The 21,505-nt window shown below is 38.6% G+C and overlaps 1 protein-coding gene across 8 annotated transcripts in view; it reads left to right on the top strand.

Moving 5' to 3' along the window:
• Positions 1 to 21,505, top strand: part of Kansl1 (KAT8 regulatory NSL complex subunit 1) — a 129,511-nt gene that overhangs the window by 41,991 nt on the left and 66,015 nt on the right. For all 8 annotated transcript variants that reach the window (XM_029483464.1, XM_021176694.2, XM_021176689.2 and 5 more), the window contains one exon: positions 992 to 2,363. In XM_029483464.1, coding sequence (XP_029339324.1) covers positions 1,075 to 2,363 — 1,289 coding nt within the window. In that variant the 5' untranslated portion in view covers positions 992 to 1,074. The remainder of the gene's footprint in view (positions 1 to 991; positions 2,364 to 21,505) is intronic.

Here is a 21,505-nt window from a genome sequence, read left to right as displayed (position 1 = left end):
GCTAGTAGTTGTTGCTAAGGAAGTGAATTGAGGAGAAGGCAAAAGGAAGAGATGTTCAGCTATACCAGCATTTTAGGAGGATTGCAAAGAAGAAGAGAATAGAATAGTTCCAAGGATATCAGGAAAGAAAATTTCATAGAAGTCCACACTACCTATTGCTTAGAAAAGAGTCAGAATAGGACTGTTGGGTTGAATAACTGGTTAGCTTTCCTAGAGTGATGGGGTAGAATCTAAATTCTAGAGAGTGGAGTATAAAGGCAACTGTAACTTATTGTTTTGAAGTGCTTTGGGATGGGGGAAGTGAGAGAGTTATGTTGGACTCTTAAAGGCACAGATTTACTCTGAAAATAAAGAGCTCAGTAGAAAAGATACATGCTGAATGAAAGAAAACTGATACTACAGCATGATAGTTAGCCTAGTAATACAATATAAATTTGTGAGGAAGAAACAGATGAAAACTAGATTCCCGGGCAGAAAAATAACCTTAGGGCCATATTCAGTTAATAATATAGCATTTATTGAGTTGTGTCCCCCAGGCCTCCCTCCCCAACCAGGGTTTCTCTGTGTAGCCCTGGCTGTCCTGAAATTCTCTCTGTAGACCAGGCTGGCCTCGAACTCACAAGAGATCACTCTCCCTCTGCCTCTCAAGTGCTGGGATTAAAGATGTGCGCCACCACTGCCGGGCAAAGAGGTTTTCTTTTAAATAAAGTAATTACAGCCATTTGTGATTATTTCAAAATGAGACTCCTGTTTTGGCACTGTTCAATCTGTAGTTAACAAGTGACATGAAGGATAAAATTATTTTTTGTAAAAGGATTGTGTTCCTCTCCTCCTAGGTAAAAGATATCTCCAGGCTCCAGAATGGCTCCACAGTTATTCTCCCTTTTTTGGAGGCAGAGTTTGGACAATAGTCTCATGTGATGCTTCTGTTGAAAATGTGTGTTGTTTTTAAATGTGCTTGTGTTTCTGACTTCCTTTTTTTCTCTTTCAGTGTGTTCTCAGGGGAGGCAGCAAGGGGCCGTGGAGCTGGCCTCAGCACTGGGAGAGGCTGGACTTCCTGTCTCTCTGTGCTGAATGGCTGCGATGGCGCCCGCTCTCACTGACGCAGCAGCTGAAGCACACCACATCCGGTTCAAACTGGCTCCCCCATCCTCCACCTTGTCCCCTGGCAGTGCCGAAAATAACGGCAACGCCAATATTCTTATTTCTGCCAACGGAACCAAAAGAAAAGCCATTGCTGCGGAGGATCCCAGTCTAGACTTCCGCAATAATCCCACTAAGGAAGACTTGGGAAAGCTGCAGCCATTGGTGGCGTCTTATCTCTGCTCTGATGTAACATCTGTTCCCTCAAAAGAGTCTTTGAAATTGCAAGGCGTTTTCAGCAAGCAGACCGTCCTTAAGTCTCATCCTCTTTTATCTCAGTCCTATGAACTCCGAGCTGAGCTGTTGGGGAGACAGCCAGTTTTGGAGTTTTCCTTAGAAAATCTTAGAACCATGAATACAAGTGGTCAGACAGCTCTGCCACAAGCGCCTGTAAATGGATTGGCTAAGAAATTGACTAAAAGTTCAACACATTCGGATCATGACAATTCCAGTTCCCTCAATGGGGGAAAACGGTCTCTTACTTCATCATCTCTACAAGGTGGTGAGGGGGGCGGATCTGACTCTGGGAACTTGAAGGGGGGTATGACCAATTGCACTCTTCCACATAGAAGCCTTGATATACAACACACAACTCTATATAGCAATAATAGCACTGCAAACAAATCTTCTGTTAATTCCATGGACCAGCCGGCACTTCAAGGAAGCAGCAGATTATCACCTAGTACAGACTCCAGCTCTAACTTGACAAATGTGAAGTTAGAAGTCAGAAAGTCTCCTCTGTCTTCCATTCTTTTCAGTGCTTTAGACTCTGATACAAGGATAACAGCTTTACTGAGGCGGCAGGCTGATATTGAGATCCGTGCCCGAAGGTTACAGAAGCGATTACAGGTTGTACAAGCCAAGCAGGTGGAGAGACATTTACAGCACCAACTGGGTGGATTTTTGGAGACGACATTGAGTAAACTGCCAAACTTGGAATCCTTAAGGTCCCGGAGCCAGTTGATGTTGACCCGAAAGGCTGAAGCTGCCTTGAGAAAAGCTGCCAGTGAGTCTGCCACTTCAGAGGGACTTAGCAACTTTTTGAAAAGTGATTCAATTTCAGAAGAATTGGAGAGATTTACAGCTAGTGGCATAGCCAACCTGAGGTGCAGTGAGCAAGCGTTTGATTCGGATGTCACAGACAGTAGTTCCGGAGGGGAGTCTGACATTGAAGAGGAAGAACTGACTCGAGCTGATCCTGAGCAATGCCATGTGCCCCTGTGAGTAGAATGTATGACGATGCAGTCATTCCTGAAAAGTGTGGGACAAGATTTAAATAAAGCCCCATTTTGTAAAGAATATGATTCTTGTATATTGACAACTAGGCTGCACTAATCTTTTCCTAGTTTTAGGTAAGTAAAAGCATATACCCCTGAAGGGGAGAAATTGAAGGCATTTCTGCTATGATACTGTGTTGCTATGTGCTAAAAGTTTTCCTTTTTGGCTTAGTGAAAAGAAACTAGAAAAAAACAACTGAATACATTGCTTTTGAAACTCCAGGACATTTTAAGCTGTAATGTGTAACTTGACATTTTGATATTTCTGAGATATAGGGATATTTTGATGTTTCTGGGATATAGGGACAAGTGTTGATTTAGTTAAATTGATTGAAATTTGTAGTGCTCTCTGCAAAACTTTCAGCATACCTGTTTGTCTTTTTAATATGAAATTTCCTTTCTGTTGAAGAACAACTGTATCAGCATAGAGAAGGCATCCATGACCATGAAGAGTTTAACAGTTTTTCCCTCTCAACAAACAGGCAGTCATTTCTAGTGTGTAACAGCTTGTTGTCTTGTAATTTAATTTTAATTCTGACACTTCTATAGGTAATAGTGCCAGGTCCCACATTAGGAAGGCTGTGGTTGTCAAGATTGCCCTCCAGTACTACTTCAGATGCCAGTTGTAAACCCCAGATCGTTTTATATGTGCTTTTCATTACTTGACTGTAAATTAATATTCCCATAGCTTGTTTTCGTATTTGGTTTGCCTGAGCAGGTCAGTAGAGTACTCAGAAACACTGCCTTAATGTTTACCAGTTTTTGTTATAAATGATATTTCAAAGGAAAAGGTGAATACATGTATGTGGGTGAGATGTGAGGAAGGGACACTGCTTTCAAGGAACTTTAGTGTGTCCAGCCATCCAGAAATCTTCTAAAGTCTGTCCTTTTTTATTTTTACTGGGAACTTTGGTTATATAGGTATGAAATCATTATTTCAGTTGTCATTAGTGATTTTTCCTATCTCTGTTTTGAGTGTGAGACTGAAAATTTCAATGGTTTAAACCCACCTTAGTCTTTTTGGTGACTAACACTCATCTTGAAATTACCTCTGAAGCCACCAGTTCAACTACCTACCACCCAAAAAGAAGTTTAGTGCTGGAAGACATGCAAGACCAATATGTATTTCATAGTATCATATATTCTAAGAACTGATTAGAAGTGCTTCAGAATATTTTAAACATTGCCTTTTTATGTAATGTACTTTTTACTTCTTGATGCTTTCCTTTAAACTGTGTGTGTATACACATGTATACACATGTATGTATGTATATATATTTAAAAGTTAGATTCATCAGTTTTTTTTGTTTTGTTTTGTTTTAGAAGTTTTTTTCCCTTTTTCAGATTTTATTATTAAAAGTGTATGTGTGTGCTTAGTGCTTGTGGAGGTCAGAAACAGTATGGGGTCTCCTGGAATTGGTGTTAGCAGACAAGTTATAAGCTGTTTGTGTGCTGGGAAACAAATCTTGGCTCTTGTTCTTTCTTTATGAAACCAGTCTTAATATGGGGTTTTAGTCCTGCCTGTAACTCAGAATTATCCTGTCTTCTGAGGATTCAAGTGTGTACCGCCATGCCAGCTTTTTCTTTTCTTTTTAACTTTTTGAAATTCAGCAAATTACATATTTTGGATAAGGTTTTTACTACTTTTTAAATCTGTTAGTTTTGTAAAATAATACATAATCTCAAGATGACTACCTGCTCTTACTCTTTTTTTTTCTTTCCTTTTTTGGAGGAGGGGGTGGAGGGTTATGGGTTTTCCCTATGTAGCCCTGGCAGTCCTGGAACTCTGTAGACCAAGCTGACCTCAAACTCATATCTGCCTCCCAAGTGCTGGGACTAAAGACGTGTGCCTCCACCACCCAGCTGAGCTTGCTTTAGTTTTGGGCTTAGTTTATGCTAACTTGTATTTTATTTGCTCCTGAAGCTGTTTTGAATCAGCTACCCCAAAATAAACTTGATGTTGTGCACCTCAGTGATAGTAAAGCATTTTTGAATTTTGGATGTTCTTGATTATAAAGAAACTTCTTCTATAATAAGATGGATTTCTAAAGTTTTACTGATTCTGCTTTTCTTGTTTGTTTTTAGGGTACTCTGAAAATCTGTATATTAATAGTTTCTTCCTTAAATTAAAGATGCAGAGATGCTGCTGCCAAAAGTGGCAGTCAGATATTTTGTTACTTTTCCATTCTTTCATTTCCACAACAATAGGGAAGGAAAAAAATTTCAGCCAGGTGTAGTAACTTATCATCTCTGATAAATGGAGGTGCAAATGATGAATATGAGCAAAAGACATTGTGCCAAGTCTCAAAGAACTGAACAACAACACACATGCTGGCTGTAGGACTAAGTATGACTACTTAAAAAAACAGTCCGTTGAAGTTATTGTTTCTTGGTATTTGGGTTGCTCAACATCTTGAATTTAATATCTCTTCCTTTTCTATGATTTGTGTGTGCAAAGATACTCTCCAGCTTTTTCCTCTTTTTATTTCTGAATAGGTAGCAGGTGTGATGCTGTGAGATTTTGAAGGAAGTTAGGTGAAGGGAATGGGGGCTGGAGGGCTAAGGTTGACTGACTACTGCAGATGGAGCTGCTACCTGTTTCTGCAACTTTTGACTGATTTTCATTCTCTAAAAGTAGAAAGTACTTATACTGAGCTAGGGCTGTCATACACTTTTTCTGAATGCAAATGTGTGGAACTCTACAGGTGAATAAATTAAGCCTTACTTGAAGGAATTCTTGTGAGAGGAGAATAAAATACCATGAGACAACGTGAAACTTAGTGTCCAATACATAACAATGTAAGGTAAACGCTGTGTGATAGAAATGAAATAGGAAGAGATTTTAGCAGAAAGATGGAATTGGAAAAAAAAATGGATATTAGAACCATGAATGGTGGTTTAGATTTTGATAGGCAGATTTTTGGAGAAAGTTGGAAATGTGGTCTAAAGAGGTTGATCAATACAAGCAGATGGAACAACATACATTGGAAAGACAGTTCAAAAGTTACAGGACTAGTGGCTAGGGAACATTTTGGAGACCAGTCAGAATAGGTAGAGGTGATATATATACTATAAGAGGAAAGGAGGTAAATTCTAGGTGTCAGCCACGCCCCCTACCCCAGCTTCCAGCATCTTTTTTAAATAGTATTTTATGTTTTCTCATTTAGTCTTCCATGTGCTTAGAGCTGATATTTTTTACAAGCATGTGCTTGCTGCTTATGAAAATATATTCCTATAACGGGCATGGGGAACACAGGCCAGTAACTCCAGCATTTGGGAACCATGATCTTTTCCAGCTAGGTGTGATAGCACAGGCCTTTAATCCTGGTATTTGGAAATCAGAGGCAGGTGGATCTCTGAATTCAAGGCCAGTTTACTCTAAATAGAGAATCCTGGACAGCCTGGACTATGTGGAATAGTATTTTTTAACTTTGCTGATGCCATAGCCCTTTAATACAGTTTCTCATATTGTGGTAACCCCCAACCATAACATTATTTTTGTTGCTACTTCATAACTGTAAATGTACTACTTTTATAAGTTTTAGTGAAAATATCTGTGTTTTCCAATGGTCTTGGGGGTCTCCTGTGAAAGGGTCATCCCACCCTCAAAGAAAGGGGCTGCATCCCACAGCTTGAGAAACCACTGACAGAGACCCTGTCTCAAAAAGGAAAGTTTCTTCTTACATATCTAGTTAGTTACACGAATTTGAAAGGTATGAAGGTACATTGAAGAATATCCTGGCTGGTTTTCGTCTACTTTATCATTTCAGTGCCAGTTATGTTTATGATTAACATCTGATGTTTCATTTTTGTAGAATTTCTCCTTAGCATTTGTGAAATTATTCCTAAAGAGAGTAGCACAGTGGAAGAAATTCTTGACCGCTGTTAAGAATGTTAATCTTACTGGGCAGTGGTGGCGCACGCCTTTAATCCCAGCACTTGGGAGGCAGAGGCAGGCGGATTTCTGAGGCCAGCCTGGTCTACAGAGTGAGTTCCAGGACAGCCAGGGCTACACAGAGAAAACCGGTCTAGAGAAGAGGGAAAAAAAAAAAAAAAAAAAAGAATGTTAATCTTTCTAAGCTTGAGTGAGTAAACATTTACAGATTACAGCTTTTTTTTATTATTATTACTGCTACCTTGTTTTGTAATTATTGGACCAAACCTACCTGTCTGGGAATGGCTGTCTTCATTGTTAGACAGAAATTGTCCTTGGATGTATATGCTGAGGGTCAGGTTTACTTAACTCTCAGCACTTAAATCTGAAGTAGGGAGTCAGCCTGAGCCTAGGGGAGTTAGTGGCAGAGCTGGAGTTAAGCGTCTTGTTTTTCTCATGAGACAGCAAGCCTAGTGCTCAGTATGTGTGTTTATAGTAACTGTTTTGTGTGGGTGCGAGTTCACCTGCAGAAATAAAATTTCTGAGTAAAATTATGCTTTTTTGAGTGGACAAGGATAGTGGGGCACAGTAAGAATAAAGAAAGATTATTACCAGATGAAAACACTAGTGAAGTTGCTTGTTAGAGTGATAAGATTTGGGGGAAAAATCTCTGATGAAAACAATCATTTTTCTTTCCCTTCTCCAAAAAAAAAAAAGGCAAAATAATAAAAGTTTTCTTTTGGTCTTATATTTACCTATTAATAAGTACATATACTAATACTTTAAAATTGTATGTGTGTGGGTGTGAATACAATGCTTGCAGAGAAAAGAACAAAGTATTGGATCCCCCGATCTGGAGCTGCAGGCAGTTATGAGCAGCCTGATGTGGTGCTGGAGACTGAACTTGCAACAGCAGTGACCACTGTTGTCACTGCTGAGCTCTCTCTCCAGCTCCCCTCACCTTTTGTTGTTTTTATTTTTGCAGCAGGGTTTCTCCACGTAGTTATGGCTGTTCTAGAATTCTTTATATAGACCAAGCTAGCCTCAAAACTCAGTTTCTGTCTCTGCTGGTATCAGAGGTGTTGAGTTACCAACTCCAGATCCACCCTCATTTTAAACAATAAAGTCCCCCCCCCCCAGAAATAGTTATTTTTTAAAAGTCTGATAGATACCTAAGGCTCTTAGCTTGATTCCCTAGACTAAAAAAAAAAATAAAAATTGAAGGTAAAACTGAGACATTGTAAAATTGATACATGTAGAACAAATAAGGTATATAAAGCCATCTGATCTAGCTTTACCAACACATACTCACATATTGTTTTTAAACACATGACGTTAGCATAGCTGACGTCTTCATTGACTCATTTGCCTTTTACAAATTTTTATCCTGAGGGTGAAAAAAAGCTTGGTGTTCTTACCCAGTCCAGGGTTTATATAGCTGTCCATTGAATGAAAATGTTTTTTTTCTTTTTAAACTGACAAATCTCCCAGGAGATTCTTTCCTTCCCAAGAAGTGTTCTTTCAGCACATTCTGTACACAGTGGACTTTGCAAGATCCTTTTTCAGAAAGCTGGGAGGACAGGCCTATATAAGATAAAAACAGGATAAAATGATTGATCTGTTGCTGCCTGTGTGTATATGAAATGCATATGCAAATACATTCATGCATTCAAGGAAGTCATTTTGCTTGGAAGGGTAAGTAAAAAGGCTAATTTTGTATTTGTAGACAATTTGTTTAATATAATAAGTTTTATGAAATGATAATGTGTCAGAAAGTGAGTTCTGCATTCTAGAGTTGAGAGACACAAATGTGACTTAAGAAAATTTTAAGGTAAATGTGCAGTCCTAGTGATAAAGTGTGTGTGTGTGTGTGTGTGTTTGCATTTTGTTTTGATTTTGAGACAGTGTCTCTGTAACTGTCCCGGAATGGGAGTTAAGGGTGTGTGCCACCTCAGCTGGCCCTATAGTTTTTATGAACTTTTTTACTTATATGAATGTGTTTCCCCTGGACATATATCTACCACACATGTGCTGTGGAGGTCAGAAGAGTGTGGATTGTGTTACTGATGGCTGTGAGCTGCCATGTAGGTGCTGGGAATTGAACTGGGGTTCTCTGGAAGAGCTGTACATACTCCTAAACACTGAGCTTTCTCCCTGGTCCTTCTGTAGTTTTATATTAAGTATGAGGCTTACTTCCATAAATGTCTAAAGCAGTGTTAGATTATATAATTTTCTGTGGTTTGCTCTAAGTACACAGTGCTAGATGATTAGTGGATCAGATATCTCTTATTTGTTTTTTTGAGATGGTATAAGCTTTGGTTGGTTTGAAATTTACTGTGTAGATCAGGCTGCCTCAAACTCCCATAGATCTACATAGGCATACCTCTGCTTTCAATTGCTTGGGTTAAATTGGTGTGCCACCCCCATACCCAGCTCTGTTTTTTCTGTCTTAAAAAATATTTTTAGACAGTGTCTTAGATATAGCCCAGGCTAGCCTTCAAGTGATTATGTAACTAAGGATGATCTTGAACTCCTGATCATCTGCCTCAACTTCCAAGTCCTATGATTACACCACCACATCTGCAAATATCTCCCATGAAAATGACTGGATTTATGAAAGGGTAAGGCATGGGATTGCTTTCACATTACCTTGCAGGATGGCTTTTAAACTGTTACATAAGCTCAAGTTCAGTCACTTCAATAGATAAGTCCTTCAGCATGGTTCTGAGGAGTTATCTTAATGTCCCTTAGGTCGTTCCAGAAGAGTAGTTCAGAATTTTCTAAGCAAAAGACTAAATAATTTTAATAACTTTCAAAGAACTCTAAATACTTAGAGACTAGCTTTTCAGCAGCGGTTAATCCATAGTAACTTTGCTTTCAAAGGGCGAGGAAACACTTTGAGAAGTAAGGAATGATGAAAACATGCAAGAATTGAAAGTTTGGTTCTTGTCTTTTGGGCTTTTATTAATTTTTATCACCTCCAGCATAGTAGGAAAGGAAGCATTGGATAGACATCGTGTACTGGGTACATGTTAAGGGCATTATATGTGGTGTGCTGTTGTTTTGTTTTTTGAGATGCCTATCTATATGTAGCCCTGGCTCTCTTTAAAGAAAGATTTATTTCATGTATATGAAGACACTGTAGCTATTTTCGGGTACACCAGAAGAGGGCATCGGACCCCATTACAGATGGTGGTGAGCCATTGTGGTTGCTGGGAATTGAACTCAGGACCTCTGGAGGAGCAGTCATTGCTCTTAACTGCTGAGCCAGCTCTCCAGCCCCCAGCCCTGGCTCTCTTAGAACTCTGTAGACAAGGCTAGCCTTGAATCCAATGAATGCTAGGGTTAAAGGTGTGGACTGCTATGCCCTGTAGGAATTTACATAGTATTGGGATCTTAGAGAGGGACAGGAGTGCATTGGTGTTGTACAAAAATCAACAGCTCATATTGGTCTAGAAATGTCAAACTTAATTTTTTTCTATTTATACATGGGTAACAGATGGTATTAAATATGTATGGCTTTACCTAACTGAATTTTATTATAGAAGCTAATAAAGTCTCTAAATTAAAATAGCAAAACGATCTGTTTGCCAAAGATAAAAAGTTCAAGAAAGTAGAAAATGAGATTGGAAGGGTAGGCTGGAGTGACATTATTTTGTTTTGTTTTGTTTTGTTTTTTTTTTTTTTTTTTTTTTTTTTTTTGGTTTTTCGAGACAGGGTTTCTCTGTGTAGCCCTGGCTGTCCTGGAACTCACTTTGTAGACCAGGCTGGCCTCGAACTCAGAAATCCGCCTGCCTCTGCCTCCCAAGTGCTGGGATTAAAGGCGTGCGCCACCACCGCCCGGCCCGAGACTAATTTTTTAAAGCCATAATTTGTTAAAGCAGTGTCATTAGTTTTTAAAGATAATACAAAATAAGAGGGAAAGACTCAGTAGAAATATTTTCTTTGAAAAAAAAATTTTGTTTTTGAATATAATGTGTTATGGGAAATATAAATGATTTTGGATTCTTTCCACAGCCTAAAGAAAACTAAGACATTTACATAGGTCTCTGAAGTAATCCGTTACAAAGCAGTCATTGCCACAAACGAGAACTAATATGCTGTGAGGGCTTTTTCAGAAAGCAGAAACTGGGACATAGGTAGTTTACAGTTCTAGAATGAGAGTTGAGAAAGCAAGAGGTGACATAGAAGAAACAGCCTGTTCACACAATGGCAAGGGGGATGCTGTTGGCTTTCAGGTAGGCCAGTGTAATAGAGTGGAAGAAGAGAGAACCATGGCAGATTAAAACCTACATGAAGGAAGCCCTTGAGTAAATGGATAAGGGGGTGTTTTGCTTTCCTTGTGAGAAAAAGGACGTTTGATCAGAAATTTGGTTGAGGTGATGTGATGGATTTGTGGGTAAAGGCACATGCTGCTAAATTGGATGTCTTGCTTGGTTCAATCCTTGGGACCCACATCATGATACAGGGGAGATAGATGGTTTAAGCCTCTGACTTCCACATATGCACTATGACACATGTTCCCAACATGAAATAAATAATTCAAAAACTTAAAGGTCATGGTTTGTCAAAGAATTTAGAAGGTTGGTATTGGTTTAGTTAACAAAATTAGTCCTGCAGTGTAAATGTAGCCACCCAAAGCTAATTTTTATTTGTTTTGGTAAATGGAGCTATATTGGAACACAGATGTGCAATGTTTTTTCCATTTATTTATTGTTCGGTGTTTTAGACAGATTAGGTATATTATGATTAGGTATATTAGTTACTTTTTTTGTTTTGAAGAAAAACTGACAAGCAATTTAAGGGAAGAGTTTATTTCAGTTTATAGTTTGAGGGAATGGTCTATAATGGATAGGAAGTTCTGGCAGTAGAGGATTGAGGTGGCATTGAGTCACATTGTATCCACCATCAGGAAGCAGAGGAGCAATGGATATTTATACTTATCTCTTTTGCCTTTGTTTTCTTTCTCTTTGTCTTCCCACCTCAGTTAACCTAATCAAGATCATTTTTCCAAGATGTGCCTGAAGGCTTCTCTCCTAGGTGATTTCTATATACTGTCAAGTTGACAACATTAACTTAGGTGGTGGTTATAGATGTGAATGTAGGAGAATATAAAATATTTTAATTCTAATCCATAAAATATGACAATACTTACTTGTCTTAGTGAAACTGGAAAGATGACTAATTGGTTAAGAGCTTTTTGTTGCTCTTGCAAAGGATCTGGGTTAAATTCTCAGTACCCACATGGTGACTCACAACCATCTGTAAGTCTAGTGCCAGGGGATTGGATGCCTTCTAAGATCTCCTTAGGCACCAGGCAAACATGGTACACACACATATATACGTTCAGACAAAGCAACCATGCACATAAAACATTTTTTAAAGGATGTTGATTTATGCCCTTCCTTCAGTGCTTTTTAGATTTCTGTGTGGCTTTTATTTATTTTGAGATAGTTGGGAGGGGGCATCATGGGATATTTTAATAAAATCATAAAATAAATACTGTAAAGTTCATGTGGAAGAGAATTTTCTACTTGGCCTTGTCCAATGGAGAGAAAAGAACCTTGGGTAACATCTTGCTCATTTAATCACTCTATGATTTTAGAATAAGCAATGCCACATTTTAAATTTTATTTATTTATCATTTACTTTATTTTTAGGCAGGATCTCTCCTCAGCCTTGGCTCTCCTGGAACTCACTGTGTAGAAGGAGCTGACAAGAGTCCACTTGCCTATTATGCCTCTCAAGGGCTGGGATTAAAGCACCACTCCTGCCAGTGCCACACCTGTTAATTGAGAAAATATCTTCCCTGTGCAAAATAGGCATGCTATGTGGTTTGACAGCTTACCTTGTTTTCTGTGGTGTTTAAAGCGGATCAAATAGTTTTGAAAACTAGAAGCTTGTTCAAGTATATTATAGAGAAAGTGTCAGAATCCTGTCCTTAATGATGCATTTATCTCAGTGCTTTTCATAATCTAGTCTCACAGTGAGTGCCTTCTGAGAGTTTCTGTGAAGCACAGGTACTGATAGATCTTTAGGTTTATAGAATAGAGAACAAAGGAATAAATGAAAAGGAAAATTTTAGATCAGATGTGAATGATACATCTTTTGCTTATTTGACTTAAGAGCTTGTTTTCTTGACCCATTTTTAGATGGAGGTGGAGAGGTTGTTTTGTTTTGTATTGCATTTTGTATTTTTTTCTTTTTTAAATAGGGATTCTCTGTGGTAGCTACAATGATCTTGAATTCAGAGTTCTGCTCTGACGTCTTTACTGCTGAGATTGCATATGTGTGCTACCTGGCAAGTCTTGTTTGATAGCTGGTTCACAATGGAAAAGGTTTCTAAAGCGAGTTTACGTTGATCCTGTATACTTTATTCTTCTTGATAGAATCTCTCCTGGCTGGCCTAGAACTCTCTGTAGACCAGTCTGGCCTTGATCCTCCCTCCAGAACTCTCCTTACTTTCTTTTTTAAATGAAAAATTATATAAAATTATTGTGTAGATGAAAATGAAAAGCTAAATAGCTGCTCATTAGCTCCTAAGACAAGGGCAGTATTTTAACAAAGCACAAAAGAATTCTTTAGGAAGACAGTTTTACTATTTAGCTCTTTTCAAAGTTCTTTAAAGAAACTGTTGTGTATATATTTGTGTATGCATCTGCATATTATACACATTAGAGGGTAGAAGTAGACAGTGATGTCTTTCTCCATTGTTTCTCTGCCTTACCTAATTTTTCACTGAAGTTGGAGTACAGTGATTGAGTAGAAAGTCTGGCTAACAAGTCCCAGAGAGCCTCCAGTCTCCTCCTCCTTCCTGGTGTTCCAGGCATGAGCTCTGTTGTGCCTAGCTTTTTGCATGTACTGGAGATTCTGAGATTATTAATGCTTCCTTGGAAAGTACTTTCCTGACTGAGCTATCTTCCCAGAGCCCCTTTTCAAATTCTAGACAAAAAAGGATGAGGAATTTACTAGCATTTCCAGGTTCTGCATTAACAGATTGGCTATGTGATAGAAAAGAAAGTTGTGGTGCTGGAGAGCCAACTCCACAGTTAGGAGCATTTTCTGCTTTTAGAGAAGACCTGGGTTCAGGTCCCAATACCTCTTCTGAATTCTCAGCTGCCAGGTATGAATTTGGGCCCTAACCCTCCATCAAGAACTACTGACTAGAGAATGGGGCCTTCAGTTGTATGCCCACTGGTGATCTCATCAACAACTCTTCCAGATCTCCTCCACTCCTAGATGTGAGTGGTCTTTATCTCAATACCTCTATTGGGATTAAACACATTTGTTTAACTTTGTATACATTTACCGATGACGATCCAAAGGGAATTTTCAGGAATTCAGGAAACAAGAAAAACCACCTTTTCACTTTAAAATAATTTTGTACTTCAAGTAAGCCTTGTAAAGAAAACCATTGGTGCTTGAATAGCTCCGTGCATTCTCTAGTCTATAAACATGGAGAAGTGGAATCCTGAAGCACTGTCAATTGTTAGTAATTCTTAATACTGAGGTCAACAAATACCATTTCTTGATGTGCTATCTGATGTTCCTAGATGAGCCATCTCACCATATCCCAACCCTGCTCTTTTCTTAAAGAGTAACGGGTTTTGTGGTCTACCTGGCCAGGTTATTATTTTATGGAACACTTGTACATCAAAAGGTATTGAGTAATAGTTAGTTCAGAAAACAGGTATGTTGCTAATGATCAGAGATGTTGAGTCACTGATAGTAAGAGTATGTTGTTAGTGACCTAGGAGTGGGTATTGCTGGGTCTTTTATTTTCCTTCTGTTTTTTCTTCGTTCCTCTCCCAGAGCCACATATATTACACATATACCATCCCTGAGTTACAAACATTTTGAGCAATTATGCATTCTAACCTTTGCATCTAGATACTAATTTGGACAGTATTATATTTTCTTCCTCTTTTTTTTAAAAAAAAATCAAAAAACAGATAAAGCCTAATTTGAGCATTTTACTCTTAAGTAATCATCAAAGTACCATAATAAGGGAGCTGGAAAGATGACTGGTTAAGAGTGCAAATAACAGTTATTTCAGATTTTAGTCTATACCATGTGCCATCTGACCTCACAGTTATTCTCATAATTGGTCTTCAAAACAGCCTCAAAGCTCAACCAGTGTCACTCTGAAGCTTTATTGTATGTATATGAATGCTTTTCCTGCTTGTATGTCTGCATACCACATGGATACAGTGTTTGAGGAAGTCAGAAGAGATCATAGGAACTCTTGGAACTAGAGATAACACCCAATTGTGAGCTGCCATATGGGTGTTTGGAACTGAATCGAGCATCCATGTTGTAATAACCGAGCCGTCTAGATGAATCTGATGCAAGACTAAGGTTTGAAAACCGTCTTTTTAAGGCAAAAAAAGAGAATACCATTTATATCTTTTGTGTTATTTAAAAGTCTTAAGGGAGCCGGGCATGATAGCGCACACCTTTAATCCCAGCACTTAGGAGGCAGAGGCAGGTGGATTTCTGAGTTCGAGGCCAGCCTGGTCTACAGAGTGAGTTCCAGGACAGCCAGGGCTACACAGAGAAACCCTGTCTTGAAAAAAACAGAATAAAACAAAAAAAAACTTTAAGGGGCGTGGCCCCTGGTGGTGCCCTGGGAATAAACCCATCCATCCCCCTGCAGGGGTGGGGGAACCTCTTAAATTCAGAAGGAAGAGTATTGTAGGCTTCGAGGTTGCTCTAAAGGTTAGGATCATTCTTCATCTCTTATGCAACGAAGGTAATAAGCTGTCATTGTCTAAACAAGTTAGAATAGTATCAATAAAAATTATGGTGTGTGGCTTGCCACTTAAGTTGTCCTTCCTTGTGCTTAATTCATGCTCTCTGCCTCATATTATTTTGAGGTTTGATTGTTTTTACCATCTTTGTGTATTGGTGTTTTGTTCTGCCTGATTATATATGTACCACATACATGTGATGCCCACAGAGACCAGAACGAGCATGGGGTCCTATGAAACTGCTGCTTAGTGCTGGGACTGGATCAGTTCTTCTGGAAGAGCAGCAGATGCGGCACTCATAACCAAACTGAGCCATCAGCAACCCCAACAACACGTTTTCATTCCCACACTGGTTCAGATCCTATTAGAGAAAGAATTTACACAGTGATACTTAAGTGTTTGTGGTGTTTGGGCAGTTGACGTATTTAAAAAGGATTATGTAGGTGGGACTGGGGGTCTAGATGGATATGCACTATACCACACTGACTGTATTTCACCTATTTAGTTTTTCCTTTTAGATCAAGTGAGAAAAATACTTCATGTTTGTAAAAACGGCCTTATTGAAAAGAATTCATGTATAGTTCACTGTCCTCTCTTTTGTCTTCTTTGAGATAGTATAGCCCAGGCTGTACATTGCCAAATACTGACTTTCAAAAAACAAAACAAAACAAAACATTTGCTCATGTCCAAATCCCCTGCCCCCTCACCCCCACCCCCGGCACTCCTTTCTGAATTCCAGGGATAGAACTCAGATTGTCAAGTGAGGTGGCAAGTACCTTTCCTTGCAGTCTCTCAAGTCTCATTCCCTCTTCTTTCACTCACTCACTCACTCACTCGGAGACGGCTTAGCCTAAAACTCAGCACTCTTTTGCCCATTCTCTTGGACACTGGAATTATAGGCTTGTACCACCATGCCAGGCTGGTTATTATTTTTTAAAATTGATGTGTGACTATAATTCATGTTTTATATCACCTTTCAAAATGCATAATAGGGGCCAGCGAGGTAGCTCAGTGGGCAGAGGCATTTATTCCTAAGCCTAAATGGCCTGAGTTTGATTCCCCAGGACCTACGTGGAGGAGATCCAATTCCTGCCAACAATTGCCCTTTGATCTCAACACACATCCACACATCCCTCTGCCTTAGCAAATAAGTGTTTAACACACAGTTTATTTTTGTTTACAAACTTTTATAACTCTGCCACAACTGCAATGTTCTAGCAGATTCACAATGTTGTAGAAGATTTTCACTATTTGTAAATAAACATCATATTCCAATAAGCAAAACATTCTTCCTTCTCCACTTCCCTTGGGCCATGATTGATTTTCTGTCTGAATAGATTTGCTTGTAGACATTTCACACAAATGGAATGGTGATACTATCCTTTGGTGCCTAGTTATTTTCATCTGGCATGGTTCTTTTAGCAGTTATGAATAATATTGACTATATTAGTACTTAATTATTTACTGCTTCTTTTGTAGTTTGAGACAGGGTCTCATTGCATGACCTTGGCTGGTCTGGAACTCTATATAAACCAGTCACTGGTCAATCATAGAACTCTGCCTGCCCCTGCCTCCTGAATGCTGGAATTTAAGGCATGTGCTACCACAGCCAGCTATTTCATACTTTTTGATCCAAGAGTACTTCAGTATATGGTTTTGCCACATTTTGTTTATTCTTTTGATATGCTTTGGCATATTTCCACCTTTGTCTATACAAACAATATTGATATGACAATTCATATACAGGTTTTTTTTCGTGTGAACATGTTTCTGTTTATGCATGTACCTAGGAGTACAATTAATTATGAATTATAGAGTAAGTTGTGTTTAACTTTTAAAAACTGTATTCTGAAGCTGTTCTGTCATTTTACATTCTGATTAACTGTGAATGGGAATCCCAGTCTCTGCACACCCTTTACACTGCTAATCTACTGTCTGCTGTGCTAGCAGCTATGAAGAGACTAGTACAGAGTAGGATGTTTAGATCAAGACAAAATAGCCGGGGCTGGAGAGATGGCTCAGGGGTTAAGAGCACTGACTGCTCTTCTGAAGGTCCTGAGTGTCTCTGTATAGCCTTGGCTGATCTGGAACTGCCTCTGTAGATCAGGCTGGCCATTAACTCACAGCCTCTTGAGTGCTGTGATTAAAGGCCTTAAGTCAGTCAAGTGAAATTTAAAGTTTAGTACATTTTATCAGAAAATTACAAATTAGAGCTAAAATTCATGTCTATTAGTTTTGTCTGCCAAACAGATGTGTGTTCTTGGTTTATGGATCTGAAAGTAAATGTTTATTTTCATATATGGGAACAGTATTCTCAGTATTTCTGTTCTTTGCTAGTTTATGTTATAAATTATAGCCTGAAGCCAGGTCAGTTTTTATAACTGATTGTTATAAAACTGATTGTTAAAGGACAGCTGCAGAAACCTGGGTACTTATGTGTTTTTCACCAAAGGATATGTTGTTTCTTGTGAAAGTTTTAAGGTTTCATTAAGGAGGAGGGGTGGTGAGCTGGCCTTTTTTTTTTTTTTTTTTTCATTAAATATTTAGTGCTAGCTATATTTGTGCTGTAAGGTTTCACTGAAAATGCCAGATCAGATAATGAAAGAAGTTAAATGTAAGCTGGGTGGCATTGGCACTTTCCTTAATTCCAGCACACTGGAGATGGGGGTAGGTGGATCTGTGAGTTCTGTCAAGGTCAGCCTGGTCTGCAGAGTGAGTTCCAGGACAGCCAGGACTAGACAGAGAAAGAAACCCTGTCTGAAACCCCACTTCCAGAAAAGAAAAAAAAGAAAGAAAATTTATTGCTAAGTAATGTGTTGACTATTTAAGATTATTGGTGGCAGGGTGTGGGTCTAGTGAATTTTTAAAATAACAAAAAACAACAATGGCAAAAGATTGGAAAGTCAAATATGGTAGTGCTCCTCTGTAAAGGCTAGAGAATTTTGAGTTGGAGGCCAGCCTGATCTATAGTGAGACCCTGCCTTAAACATGTCTAGAAGAATTTTGGGAGTAAGGACAGTTGGAAAGACCAGGACAAAATGTGGAAATCTACTTAATGTTTGTCATATCTGTTACCATTGAGGAAATGATTTTTGTTTTGTTTTGTTCTGTTTTTCGAGACAGGGTTTCTCTGTGTAGCCCTGGCTATCCTGGAACTCACTCTGTAGACCAGGCTGGCCTCGACCTCAGAAATCCACCTGCCTCTGCCTCCCAAGTGCTGGGATTAAAGGCGTGCGCCACCACTGCCTGGCTTGATTTTTTTTTTTTTTTTTTTAACTTTCTATTTCTTGAGTTGGGTGCACATATGTGGAGGTCATAAGAGCTTGTGGAGTGAGTTCTCTTTTTGTACCTTCATGTGCATTCTAGAGGTGGAACTCTGGTTGTCAAATTTGCACAAGTGCTTTTACTTGTTGAACCATCTAGCCAGTCCAGTAAATAACTTATGTGACTGTTGATAATGTCAGATTATTCCTTTTTATTATCATGTCAGTCCTCAACATCAGGAAAGGAGAGAGAGGCTTATATGGTCACTTGCTAGTATGGGTAAGACATTGGGCTCCAACGGCTGGAGAGATGGTTCAGTGGTTAAAAGTACTTGCTGTTTTGCAGAGGTCTATGGTTTAATTCTTAGCATTCAAATCACATGATGACTCACAACTGTCTGTAACTCCAGTTCGAGAGGATCTGATGCTCTTTTCTGTCTTTGACAGGCACTAGGCACACATATATAGGTGCTCACTTATACACACAAAAAAGCAGACACTTAAAAAAAAAAAAGGGTTCTATCCTCCAGGCCTTCTAGTGTCTCTAGAATTGGAAGACTGCTTGATTTTTCTATTTATTTTTAAGTGTGGGTTTTGGCAGTTGAACTCAGTTTTCTCTGCTCACCAAAAGTTCATCAGTAACATAGCTTATAGCATTCCTTTTTAAATAATTTGTTCCTAGATAACTAAAACATTAGAGGGCCAGAAAAATGGCTAAGAGCCATTAAGAACAGTTAAGAGCACAGACTGCTCTTCCAGAGGCCCCAAGTTCAGTTCTCAGCACCCATATGGTGGCTCACAACCCTCAGTAGTGGGATCCACTGCCCTCTTCTGGTGTGTCTAAAGATAGCTACAGTGTGTTCATATAAATAAAATCTTTAAAAAAGGAAAGAAAATAGTATTTTAAAATTAAAATCATTTGTATGAAGATTACCATGGATTATTTTCTTAAATATAACTGTATCCTATGTAGCATATCTGGTTATATAACCCAGAAAGAAAATACAATACCTACACTTTCCTTCCCCTTCCCTTTCCTTTCCGTTATTTGCTTGCTTGTTTTAATTTAGGCACTATCCTATGCAACCTGAGCTGTACTCAAAGTCATCAAGCAGCTCAGAATGGCCCTGAACCCATGATCCTTCTGCCTCCACCTCCCAAGTTGTTAGGATTGCAGTGTGCCTGGCTTCTAAATTTTTAACCATGATTAATACATCTCATAGAATGTGGTGGAGGTTAACTGTTAAACTAATTTAAGGACAGTTGAATTTGAAATCCTCATCATTAGGGATGGGGAGAAGAATCATGATTTGATGCCAACCCAGACTACATAGAGCAATCATGTCTGCAGAAACAGCAGAACTGAAAAATGGGTACTACAATTGTGAGGTATGTGTGTGAGTTTTTCCCAGTTACTGTATTTCTATGACTCCTTCAGAATGTCTTAAGTCAAACCTGTGGATTCCTGAGTGTTTTTGTTTGTTTGTTTGTTTGTTTTAAACTCCCCAGCCTTATACCATTCCCTTTGATGTGTTGTGGTAGAAAATACAAAGATATAAATAGATCTATGTTAAGAACCCCTGTGTATGCTTGACCTAGTTATTGTAAGCATCAGCCTAAATCCAAATGCCAATTCCAAAGAACTTAATATTTCATTCAGTATTTTAGAATGTATCTATAAAAGATAAAGCTCCTTAGCTGGCTCCCTCTCCCTCCCCACACTCCTGCTTCTTTTTTTCTTTTTCTAGCCCCTTTTTCCCTCCCTCTCTCTCTACATACACCATTCAACGGGGTACCTACTTAGCCTAGGCTGATGTAAAACTTGAAGCATCTACCTTAACTTATAGAATACTGGAATTACGGGCTTGTGCCACCAATTGTTTTTGGTTTTGTATCCAGGATTCAGGTAGATGTGGAGGAAAAGGTGTGGGACATTGCTCAATGATAGGAGAGCTTTATTAACTTAGAGTTGAAAGGTAAACATATTCATGTTTAGAATCAAATGTTTCCAGCTGTGGTAGAAGAAAATACCTTGTTATTATCACTGAGTTTTCATAAATTTGGAACAACTGAATTAATAAACTAAACTAGGCTCTTGGCAATAGAGAATTCTTCCTTATACAATAGAGACTATTTCCTTAAAATCTCCTTTGAGATGGGCATACCTTTAATCCCAGGAACTAGGGAGGCAGAGGCAGGAGGATCTTTTGGCTTCAATAACAGCCTGATCTACATAGCACCACCCCTTCCCCAAGTTCCTCTCTCATTTCCATTTTTTTAAAATTCTATGCTGTTTCCTGTCCTTTTTTAAAAAATTATAATGTCATGCTTTCTATCTTTGTTTTTAGTGTTTCTTACAGTAATAAGTTATGGTTGTTAAGTGATAAAATTGATGTTGCTAAAGTAGTAAGTTTGAATTAGAAAAGAATCCTAGAATGAGAAGTCTTGGCACTTTCAGTACTGTTAGCTCACAGCAGTCCATTTTGTGAAGGATTTGGGGCTTATATACTTGTTCAGCTTGAATTTTGGCTTAACAAACTGATGATTTAACAAACTTTGACAAATCCTCTCTGACCCTCAGATTTTCATTATTCACTGGAGCATAGTGGTGCTGTTGTGAGGAAGAAAGAAAAGTGGTCAACCTAGTACCTGCTAAAATATTTTTTAAATGTTTATTTTGTAGCTAAACCTTGGTGATTAGTCATAAACTGCTGTACATGGTATAAATCTCAATATAAAAGCTCATTGATGTGATGAAGGAGGAAAGGACAAAAACTTGGATATTATATTTTCTCTGTGAAGATTTACTTAGCTGAAGGTAGATTTAGTGTAATTAATAGCTAATAGCTGGAATTAACTCTTAAGACTACTGCCTTCTAGAATAACAATGTAAAAATGCAAGGCCAAGGAAAGGATGTCTGTAGTAAAGTCATTATTAAAATTGTTTCCGGGCTGGTGAGATGGCTCAGTGGGTAAGAGCACCCAACTGCTCTTCCGAAGGTCCAGAGTTCAAATCCCAGCAACCACATGGTGGCTCACAACCATCCGCAACGAGATCTGGCGCCCTCTTCTGGAGTGTCTGAAGACAGCTACAGTATACTTACATGTAATAAATAAAAAATCTTAAAAAAAAAAAAAGTTTCCTTTCATACATCTCTTTCTCTGTAGCCCAAACTGGCCTCAAAACTCATGATGCTC

This window comes from Mus caroli, chromosome 11 (assembly GCF_900094665.2).
Source record: "Mus caroli chromosome 11, CAROLI_EIJ_v1.1, whole genome shotgun sequence".
Lineage (NCBI taxonomy): Eukaryota > Metazoa > Chordata > Mammalia > Rodentia > Muridae > Mus > Mus caroli.
This window is presented reverse-complemented; position numbering and strand designations above follow the sequence as displayed.